Source organism: Oncorhynchus mykiss, chromosome 9 (genome assembly GCF_013265735.2).
Source record: "Oncorhynchus mykiss isolate Arlee chromosome 9, USDA_OmykA_1.1, whole genome shotgun sequence".
NCBI lineage: Eukaryota > Metazoa > Chordata > Actinopteri > Salmoniformes > Salmonidae > Oncorhynchus > Oncorhynchus mykiss.
The window spans coordinates 27,294,408-27,305,709 of record NC_048573.1 but is presented as its reverse complement, the minus strand read 5'-3'; the positions used below and the strand labels follow the sequence as shown (position 1 = coordinate 27,305,709).

The following is an 11,302-nucleotide window of genomic DNA, read 5'->3' as shown; positions in this document are numbered from 1 at the left end:
GACAACATTACCTATGAAGTTAGTCCAGTTTAGCAAGCCTCAAGAATGTGTGTGACAAGTGCCAAAATAGATTGGCATGCTAATTAGTATTAGTATAAATTTCATTATAGGGCTCTTTGTACAATTAGTTGATAAAAATTGTCATCCTTTTTATCCACTTGTAATAAGACGTTCCTATACAAGACTATTTACAACAGTGTTATGAATTGGGTCAGTTTACGTAAAAACATGACATGATGCGTAACTTTATAATTGATGTAGTATCTCGACTGAACAGACGGGGGCGCCATTGCTTTTTTAAAAAAAAAATTATCCCTTTGATTGCGTCACACACTTCCTAAAAAATAATCACGGCGCCATTTCAGAATTCATTCATTGGCATTTGCAGTTTGAGTCGTTATTCAGGTAAGGGGGACATGATGGAAATTGACATCTCAATCAATGTTGATTTGTATTCAACAAGTTGCTAGAGGGAGGACTAAGACACGATATAATCACGATGTGTTTTGTTTGACCAGAATTAGTCATAGCTAGCACCATACCGTGCGAACGTTTCTTTTCAACAACAAATAATATAGATATATAGTTAACGCAATCGAAGACTAAGCTAGCTGGCTAGGTTATCAACCTCATTTGGATTTCAGTTGGAGTTTTTCGAGAGTGTCAGTCAGGTTGTTAACAGAACAGGTAGCTAGCTAAACTAGCTAAGTTAATTCCGACAGAACAAGCAACTAGCTGACGTTAACTGGCTAAAGTGAGGGAATTTCTAGTTTTTATAACTACGGTCAGACTTACGAAGTTAGCTGCAAGATAAAAATAAAAAATGTATATATTTATAAAATACGTTCTCTTAATAGCCATGAAAGATTAAATGGAAAGTTCTCAATACTAACGTTAGCTTTCCTATTTGGCCTGGTCAGTTACTGTTAGCTGGAGAATTAGCTAGCGGTAGGTAACTAGATAACATTAGCTAGATTGAGTTGCTAGCTACTGTACGTCTGATACCATGCAAACGTATTTTTCTTCATGCTTCACATAGTTGAAATGGACTTGGTAAACAAACAACTGCTTGTCTCCACTTCCAGGAATAACACGCCACAGATTTGAAGATGGTGAAAATATTCATAGGCAATCTTGACTCAGACACCACCGTGGACGAGCTACGCACTCTCTTCTCCCAGTATGGCAAGATCTCAGAGTGCGACATCGTCAAGAACTTTGGCTTTGTGCACATGAACGACAAAGCCGAAGCGGAGGAGGCAATCAAGAACCTACACCACCATGAGCTCAACGGGGAGCAAATGAACGTGGAGATGAGCCGCGGCAGACCAAAGTCCACCACCAAGCTGCATGTCAGCAACATCCCAGAGGGTTGCACCAACGAGGAGCTGAAGACCAAGTTTGAGGAGTATGGCCCTGTGGTGGAGGCTGACATAGTGAAAGACTATGCATTTGTCCACATGGAGTCTGTGGATGATGCCATGGAGGCCATCAGTAGGCTGGACAACACAGCCTTCCAAGGTGAACCCGCAGATAGTCTGAGCTTTCTGTAGTTACGGAATACACTTCCCTTTAGATGGCATAAAGATCGTAAAGTGATGCCGAAAAGCATTTTGGTTTAATTCTCTGAGTTTAATGGATACGTAATGGCACTAAAGTCGTGAGTCTTTCGTGATTATTTTATCCGGTTTCAACGTAACAGTGCAGGTGAACTAATTGATGCTAATATATAAGTATTTGCAATGAGGAAATAACAGCCGTTAAGAAGCAGTGGTGTGCGTGTCAGAACCCAACCGTCTCATGCGTCTCTTCTCTCTCCTCAAAAGGCAAGCTGATGAGCGTGCATCTGTCCACCAGTCGCCTGCGCACGGTCCCGGGAATGGGAGCTCAAACTGGCTGCTATGTCTGCGGGAAACAGGGTCACTGGTCGAAAGATTGCCCGAATGGCGGTCAGAACGGCGGTAGCTATGGTGACAGTGGTGAACGCCACAGAGGTGGCCTAATGATGGGCCCGGGCAGGGGTTTCCCACGGGGTCCCCCAGGTTTCAGCAGGAGTGGCGAAAGATACCCGAGTGGCTACGGGATGCCCCCAAGAGCTGCGGCATCCTATTACATGGGCAGACTAGGGTATAGCAGATCGTCCGGTTATCTGGGGGGGCCGCCTCTTCCCCCTTTGAGCCGTAGGCCTAGCTATGGCTCTGCTCGGGAGTACAGCGCCGATGCCAGGGATCGGTACAGTGGCAGGCTACCGAGCTCTTATCCCGAGAGGGTATCGGCCTATGAGCGAGACCGTTACAGCATTCATGTTGACTATTATGAGAAGTACAGGGCACGGCCATACGGCTCAAGCTATTTTGAAGAGCGCCGTCTGGGCTATATCCCCCCTCCCCCCTCTTCCTCCCTCTCAAGGCTCTCCTCTAGTGTCGACCCGTACGAGCGTCGCCCTCTACCACCATCCTCGGCGACCGCCTCGTACTACTTGCGAGACCGCAGCCCGATCAGACGAGTGCCTGTCACCTCTGACAGCTATGGTTATGAGCGTTCACGGCTGTCCCCGGTGTCGTCCTCCAGAAGCTCCTCGTACGCCGTCCCACAGGCCAGGGACCCTTACACCGATCGGACACGCTATGCTTACTGAGCTACATACTGCCAAGGTGAGCCAACCAACCAGGAGTACTGGCCCATTGCTCTGTGACATTTGGAATGGTGCGTGCCATTGAATGTAAAAAGGTACATGATGATGATGACACAGTGGGGGCTGGGAACTGTAGACTCGTGTTCATCCTAATATTTCTTCAATGAAGAACATAAACTATGCCCCCACCACAGTGCTTTTAAACCGTAAAACACAATCCAATTCTCAAAGCGAATACTCTGCTCTTTTCTAGGTGTGTATGACTCGCCAGACTTTTCCTTTGCTACCATTCCTCCTCCGAGCTGCATGGTTCCATCGAGCTGTGCCGCAAACAAACCTTTCGTGACTCGGAATGTGATGGCACGAGAATGATGCAGGCGGAAATCGGCATGTGCATCTTCCTGGCACCTGTGTGCCAGCCGTCGGCAGATGAATCTTCATCTCAACTGACTAATCAATCCATATTCAAGTCAACATACTTCCTTTATTTACAGTTGTCACTTACAAGGACACTTAGCTATCTGGAACCACAGGTCTGGCACTGTGTGTGTGATGATAATACTAGCTTAACTATACCGGCTTTCCACTCGCTTTGTTTGTCTTTTTTTTATTATTTTTTTTAGAAATTATACATCTTTTTATTTTTAAGAATCTCCTCAAAGCAAATTGGCCACTGAATTTGGCGTATTGAGGTGACCATAGTTTAGAGACTTGTCTTACTTGAGAAATATTTTTCATTCATTTAATTGTTTTCAGCTATTAATGACAAATTATCTCATTCATGCCATGTTTCGCTCAGTCATTCAACCACATTTTTGTGTTGAATTTTCCCCAGTAATACACAATTTAAGAATAGACCGGTATGAATATTTGTGAAATTCATGCACTGGCTTTGAGAACGTTAATGAACATCTGTTTTCTCAAGAGGACATTCCACTTAGTGTTGAGGAAATCCTCGTCATACTGCTTTTGTTTAGAGTTGCTGTCACGGTGACATTATCCGTATCCCAAAACAAACATTCCAATTTGTCTCAGTTGATATGCTTCATCAATAATATCTGCATACGTCTCCTAACCAAAAAGAAGCATTAAGTGTGTACTAATTTGAACAGTGTGCATAGCACGTATAGATTCATGCACCGCCAAATGTAATCTTGCGTAATTCGGGAAGGCCCAATCTGATATACACCAATTCAAGAGGATATAGCAATATATTAAATATTGTTTTCTAACAATCTGTGTTTTAGTAAATCAAATTCACCTGTGTTCATTGAATATTCATTGCTACTAAACATAAACATGTTCAATACAGCAAATAACATGAGCATAACTCAGGGCTATGACATAATCATTAAGGTAAGGGGCTCTTGTCTTAATCACTTTCTATGGGTGCCTTTTACAGCGAAGCTATTTTGGGAATTGTTGTAGTTTGTATTTTTCCAATTTTTCCAAGTCCAAGCGTGTACGTTTTTCGCATTTTATTTTTTAATAAACCATAAAGTATTTTTTGTGCCAATTTTCTTTATGTATGCTCTCTTCAGCCTTTATCCACATCGACACTAAATTGAAATGAATGCTTTTCTGATAATACCTACTAAAACCTGGTACTATTAAATCAAGTACAGTCGGAAAGAAATGCACGTATGCGTCTTTCGTCCAATCAGCCGGTCTGATTTCGACGCCCTCCAATCTGGTTTTGCCTTTTGAGGGGATGGGCAGAGATTGTGCTGTGGTTAGCAGGCGAGGCGCCATTTCATCTCGGAGACCAGTGGCATCCGACAGTGAAAGGTACGAAAGTAGAAAATGTGATTTATGGCGTTTTTTTTTTTTTAATGTAAATTTTGACGTTGCATATTGCCTTATGTGAACAGCAAATAACTGACATACAGCTATGAAAGCGTTTCGGATCTATTGTTAGCATAGCATGCTCGTTATGCATGCATATACGGACACTTGCTAGAGTTGCCACAATACGCAATTTGGTGTCGCTAGCTGTCTTGCGCGTTACAAATGACTACACGTGCAAATGTATGCTTTAACTATGCTGAGATGGCGATGTATTTTAAACGTTCGTTTACGTGCCTGAATCATTGGGCTGAATTAATAACCAATGGACAGCTTGTCTAGTTCCAAACCTGCTAGCTACTTCTGACACTGGTGGCAGAGAGTAACCAGCATTATGATTGGTAAATTGGTCCTGTTAATGATCCAATGCATCCTCTTGCACAGCGGATTATTGATAGAGCGAATTTGTCAAATAATCAATGTGCTCTTAGGTTCATAAGACTTCTTGAGACAAGTTATTTCATGTTTCATCAGTTTAATTTCCTCTTCCACTGTTTATATACTGAAGCAGGAGCATCATCATCATGGTGAAAATCTTCATTGGGAATTTGTCTCCAGACACCACGGCGGAGGAGCTGCGCTCCCTCTTCTCCCAGTATGGCAAGATCTCAGAGTGCGACATCGTCAAGAACTTTGGCTTTGTGCACATGGATGACAAAGCCAAGGCAGAAGATGCCATCAAGAATCTCCACCACTACGAGCTCAACGGGCAGGCCATGAATGTGGAGATGAGCCGTGGCAGACCCAAAGCCTCTACCAAGCTCCACGTGGGTAATATCAACAGCAGCTGTACCAACCAAGAACTACGGGCCAAGTTTGAGGAGTACGGCCCAGTGGTGGAGTGTGACATAGTGAAGGACTACGCCTTTGTCCACTTGGAGCGTGTGGAGGATGCCATGGAGGCCGTCAGTGGGCTGGACAACACAGCCTTCCAAGGTGAACTCACACAGGCAGGGCTTGGTTGGTCAGTGCCCGGTGTGGTGTAGGTCCACCCTGATAATTAGAATGAGTTCTATTCACTAAGAAAAGGTCTTAACAAAACTGATAGGTAAGTCATGGATAAAGGTAAGTAGTGAAAGTAAGGGGCAGTCAACCGCTATCTCCAAATGCACATGTTGTACTAATTTTTGTATCTTTAAAATTCATCCCAGAATATGGACTGTGTCAGTTGTGGATATATTTCTGTATACCTGGGTCAGTGTTGCGTGGATAGAACAATCGTCAGTGTTTACGTTCAGAGGTGTTTTAAAATGTAGGCTATTAGGATAGTGTTTTAGTACGTGCCCGCCTCCTTTCTGATTCCGTAGCTCATATGCATAGATATAGATGGAACAGTTTATTGTATCGTCGTAAACTCTTGCGTCTTTTTTTTTTTAAAGGCAAACTGCTGAGCGTGAAGCTTTCGACTAGCCGCCTGCGTACTACGCCTGGCATGGGAGAGAGGACTGGTTGTTATCGGTGCGGGCAGGAAGGCCACTGGTCCAAAGAATGTCCGCTCGACACGTTGGGCAACTACAGAGAGGGTGCCGAGCCATGCTCTGACGGATTCGATGGCGGTGCCCCCAGGTTCGGCGGGGGGAGTCGCAGCGGTCGCGTGTATCAACGGGGCTTCAGTGGCAGCTACGCTTCCGTGCACGACTTTGGCAACAGAGGGTCTGTTTGCGGCAGTGTACCCGGGTATGGCAGGGGCGCGGGCTACGAGAGCGCAATGAGTTACAGTGTCCCGCAGGGTTATGGAATGAGCGCTGCCGAACAATGCATGGCCCGGACATACGCCAGCGAGGCAGCGTACGGCGGCACCAGCTCGAGCTATGGTGCGATCCCAGCCAACCCAGTGCGCCGGTCATCTTACGAGGACCGGGATCCTTATGGTGTTGTGGACTTCTACGAGAAGTACCGGGCTCGCTCGTATGGAGCCAGTTATTTCGAAGAGCGCCGGTCTGTCCCTTTGCCAGCCCCACCTCCCCCCTCCTCCTCGGCCATAATGAGGGAGCGCCTGCCGCCCTCTAGCCTCGACCTATACGAGCGCTGTCCCCTCCCTCCTCTACCAGCCTCCATCTCCTCATACTACTCCCGCGACCGGAGCCCGATCCGGCGAATCCCTGCTGATGCTGAGGGCTACGCGTACGAGCGCGCGCGCCTCTCCCCGGTGTCCTCCCTCCCCAGAAGCTTGGCTTATGACATCCCGCGGGACCCCTACGCCGAGCGGGCGCGCTATGCTTACTAACCTTTTTCCCACTTGTCCAGGTGAGACCTGACTAGCTTTCACAGGTTAGCGTGATTTTAAGTTCCCTGGAACTACACTGAACAAACATATAAACGCACCATATAAAGTGTTGCTCCCATGTTTAATGAGCTGAAATAAAAGATCCCTAGAAATGTTCAATACCCTGAAAAAGCGTATTTCTCTCCAATTTTGTGCGCAAGTTTGTTTACATCACTGTTAGTGAGTATTTCTCCTTTGCCAAGATAATCCATCCACCAGACCGGTGTGGCATATCATGAAGCTGATTAAACGGCATGATCATAACACAGGTGCAGCTTGTGCTGGGGACAATAAAATGCCACTTTGAAAATGGGAAGTTTAGTCACACAGCACAATGCCACAGATGTCTCAAGTTTTGAGAGAGCGTGCAATTGGCATGCTGACTGCAGGAATGTCAGCCAGAGAATTGAATGTCATTTCTCTACTGTAAGCCGCCTCCAATGTCACTTTAGAGAATTTGGCAGTACGTCCAAACGGTCTCACAACTGCAGACCACCTGTAACCACGCCAGCCCAGGACCTCCACATCCGGCTTCTTCACCTGCGGGATCGTCTGAGACCAGCCACCCGGACATCTGATGAAACTGGGTTTGCACGACTGAAGAATTTCTGCCCAAACTGTCAGAAACTGTCTCAGGGAAGCTCATCTGCGTGCTTGTCATCCTCACCACGGTTTTGACCTGACTGCAGTTTGGAGTTGTAACCGACTTCAGTTGGCAAATTATCACCTTCGATGGCCACTGGCAACAGGTGTATTCTTTACGGATGAATCTGTTTCAACTACCGGGCAGATGTATGGCATTGTGTGGGCAAGTGGTTTGCTGATGTCAACGTTATGGACAGAGTGCTCCATGGTGGCAGTGGGGTTATGCTATAGGCAGGCAGATGCTACTGACAACGAACACAATTTGTATTTTATTGATGCCAATTTGAATGCACAGAGGTACTGTGCCGTGATCCTGAGGCCCATTGTCATGCCATTCATCCGCAGCCATCACCTCATGTTTCAGCATGAAAAGGCACGGCCCCATGTCACAAGGATCTGCACACTATTCCTGTAAGTTAAAAATGTCCCAGTTCTTCCATGGCCTGCGTACTCACCAGACATGTCACCCATTGAGTGTGTTTGGCATGCTCTGGATCAACGTGTACGACAGTGTTCCAGGTCCAGCCAATGTACAGCGACTTTGAACAGCCATTGAAGAGGAGTGGGACAATATTCCACGGGCCATAATCAACAGCCTGATCAACTCTCTATGTGAATGAGATGTGTTGTGCTGCATGAGGCAAATGGTGGTCACACCAGGTACTGACTGCTTTTCTGACTGAAGCCCCTACCTTTTCTTTAAGTTATCTGTGTTACCAACAGATGCATATCTGTATTCCCAGTCATGTGCAATCTGTAGATTAGGGCCCGATGAATTTCAGTTGACTGATTTTCCTTATATGAACTGTAACTCAGTAACATCTTTAAAATTGTTGCGTTTTTATATTTTTGTTCAGTGTAGTATTAATATAAACACTGGGTGTTTGATCGTTTCTCTAGGTAATGTCTTAGATCTGTCAGGTTTTATGTCTTGTCATAGGTTGATATTGCCGACGCTGTCAAGCCTGTTGATCGAATAGGAGAGAATGCATGCCGTGGAACTTGACTACATCTTGTGGATGACCGTGTTACTATTTGGTATGCTCTCTTTTCAGGTGTCGCAACAGTGTCGTGCTCGGTTGGCCATCTTAGTTCCGTCTCGCTATGCGTTTCGACGTGGTCGTGGGATGGATGGGGAGTGTGCGAACATTTATCTTCACTGTTCGTTATCGGTCTTGTGTGTTAACTGATAGCTTAGTGATGTTTTGTATTTCCCCGCTGAAAACAGAATGTAAATATAGATTTCAGGTATTATTAGATTTTAGGTATTTTGCAAAAAGCAACCATGTGCACGTTTTTATTTTTTAATGTGAGTCCTTCAGTTGGAGGTGTTGTAGCAGTAGTTGAATCAGTCATTGCACTTAACTCTAGTTAGCAGTTTTATGCATTAGTGCGATGAATGCAATCAGTTGCTCATCACATTCGCCTTTTTAAAATTCATATAAAACCATTAAAACAATAGATACAGGTGTTGTGAATGAATGTGTAAATAATATATATTTTATTTTACTCCACATCTAAGGCAGGGGAGGGAGGCATATTATGCATTTCGGCTGATATTTTTGAATACCTTTTGAAAGTGAAATTTCACTCACAAGGGAACCCCTGCTGCTTCAAATCTAATTTTCCACTTAACATATGACTGACTGTATTACTCATGTTTGAATGAAATAATACACTTTATACATTCTGAACATTTTAGAACATTTCTAAACTGTTGTATAGTCCCATTCCATCTTGAAAAGAAATGTGTTTAAGAGTGCATTTGGCACTATTTGCCCTGAATGATATGAGAAATATTTATGTCCATTTTGTTTCTCAATAAAATCACTCTGAAAAGGTGTACTGTTTGTCATTTGATTTGTGATTTCGTTCCATGTCTTGTTCACTTTACCCCCCCCCCCCCCCCCCCCCTGAACTCTTTTGGAATGTAGTTTTCAAGCTCAAATGTTTCCTCCTTGGTATCTCAGCAGTACCATGAATATATTTTAGTGTATTTCTCCTCTTAGACTCTTAACATGATAGTGGTAATATTGAATGGCCATGATCTATACTGTAGGTTAATTAACACACCTGATAGGTTAATCCAGGACAAATCATGTTAAAATATACTATTTGGTTAGGCCTACACATTGGTTTGATGATTGACCCAAAAAATATTCTGAATGATTTTTCCTTTTTTTCTTGTCATGGTCAAATAACTCGGGCATAGATTGGTAGTTTTTCCTAATTTGGCACACACAAATTTGAGGCCGTGAGTAACTTGGTAAATGAAAAATAGCACCGTTTGGCCTATAGGTGGCACTGTTATAAGCAGCTTCACTTAAACCATCATATCCTTTGCCCTGTTTGAGCTAGAGACTATAAACTTTGTTGGTTGCAGAGGGGGGGCTATAGGTGGACGGGCTCATTGGAACGGCTGGAATGGAATTAATGAAACCGAGTCAAACGTGGTTTCCATATGTTTGTTTGATACCGTTCCATTCCAGCCATTAACATTTTCAGGTCTTGCCTTAGATTTTCAAGTTAATTTAAGTCAAAACTGTAACTCGGCCACTCAAGAATGTTCACTGACTTCTTCGTAAGCAACTCCAGTGTAAATTTGACCTTGTGTTTTAGGTTATTGCCCTGCTGAAATGTGAATTCATCCCCCAGCGTCTGGTGGAAAGCAGACTGAACCAGGTTTTCCTCTAGGATTTTGCCTGTGCCTCCATTACGTAATTTTGTTTTATCCTGAAAAACTCCCCAGTCCTTAATGATTCCAAGCATACCCATAATATGATGCCGCCACCACTGTGCTTGAAAATATGGAGAGTGGTACTCAGTGATGTGTTGTATTGGATTTGCCATAAACAACACTAGCTATTCAGGACAAAAAGTGAATTGCTTTGCCACATTTTTTGCAGTATTAATTTAGTGCCTTGTTGCAAACAGGATGCATTTAAAAAAATAAAAATAATTCTGTACAGGCGTCCTTCTTTTCACTGTTGACCCATCCTCAGTTTTCTCCTCTCACAAACATTAAACTGTTTTAAAGTCTCAATAGGCCTCAGGGTGAAATCCGTGAGCGGTTTCCTGTATCTTTGTCGAGACTGGGTGTATCGATACACCATCCAAAGTGTAATTATTAACTTCACCATGCTCAAAGGGATATTCAATGTCTGCTTTTATTTATTTTTTACCTATCTACCAATAGGTGGGTCTTAGTGGTTGAATCTGTGTTTGATTTTCACTGCTCGACTGAGGGACCTTCAAGATAATTGTATGTGTGGGGTACAGAGATGAGGTAGTCATTCAAAAATAATGTTCAACACTATTATTGCACACAGAGTGAGTCCATGCAACTTAATATATGACTTGTTAAGCACATTTTTACTCCTGAACCTATTTAGGTTTGCCATAACAAAGGGGTTAAATACTTATTAACTCAATACATTTACCCATTTTTTTCTCCCCAATTTTGATCTTGTCTCATCGCTGCAACTCCCCAACGATCTCAGGAGAGGCAAAGGTCGAGTCATGCGTCCTCCAAAACAAACCGAGCTTCTTAACACCCGCCCGCTTAACCCGGAAGCCAGCCGCACCAATGCGTCGGAGGAAACACCGTTCAACTGACAACCGAGGTTACCATGCAGGCGCCTGGCCCGCCACAAGGAGTTGCTAGAGTGCGATGAGCCAAGTAAAGCCCCCCTGGCCAAACCCTCTCCTAACTGGATGACGCTGGGCCAATTTGTGCACCTCCCTGTGGGACTCCCGATCACGCCTGGTTGTGATACAGCCAAGGATCAAACCAGGTCTGTAGTGACTCCTCTAGCACTTAGATGCAGAGCCTTTGACCACTGCACCACTCAGGAGACCCTCAGCTTTTCATTTTTATTAATTTGTAAAGATTTCTAAAAACAAAATTCCAA

The 11,302-nt window shown here is 44.2% G+C and overlaps 1 protein-coding gene across 9 annotated transcripts; it reads left to right on the top strand.

Moving 5' to 3' along the window:
* The first annotated feature begins 309 nt into the window (after positions 1 to 309).
* LOC110531849 (RNA-binding protein 4.1) lies at positions 310 to 9,234 on the top strand. Of its 9 annotated transcripts, XR_005053219.1 has the most exons (5): positions 310 to 405; positions 1,086 to 1,521; positions 1,827 to 2,654; positions 2,889 to 3,112; positions 3,147 to 4,151. XR_005053219.1 is itself a non-coding variant. In XM_021615299.2 (4 exons), the coding sequence occupies exons 2-3, from the start codon at positions 1,110 to 1,112 to the stop codon at positions 6,705 to 6,707; spliced, it is 1,260 nt and encodes a 419-aa protein (XP_021470974.2). In that variant the 5' UTR covers positions 310 to 405; positions 1,086 to 1,109; the 3' UTR covers positions 6,708 to 6,727; positions 8,447 to 9,234. The 9 variants fall into 9 exon arrangements, 8 of the variants coding, with proteins under 8 accessions (XP_021470974.2, XP_021470976.1, XP_036843615.1 ...); XM_021615299.2 differs by lacking the exons at positions 1,827 to 2,654; positions 2,889 to 3,112; positions 3,147 to 4,151 and adding exons at positions 5,860 to 6,727; positions 8,447 to 9,234; XM_021615301.2 differs by having other exon boundaries at positions 2,889 to 4,151.
* The last annotated feature ends 2,068 nt before the right edge of the window (positions 9,235 to 11,302 follow it).

Excerpts from the sequence above, each read along its gene's own strand:
- LOC110531849 (XM_021615297.2), top strand. The coding sequence starts at position 4,347 with ATGGGCAGAGATTGTGCTGTGGTTAGCAGGCGAGGCGCCATTTCATCT. Across the intron at positions 4,424-4,988 it reads GTGGCATCCGACAGTGAAAG|CAGGAGCATCATCATCATGG; the intron begins GTACGAAAGTAG and ends TATATACTGAAG. Across the intron at positions 5,417-5,859 it reads GGACAACACAGCCTTCCAAG|GCAAACTGCTGAGCGTGAAG; the intron begins GTGAACTCACAC and ends TTTTTTTTAAAG.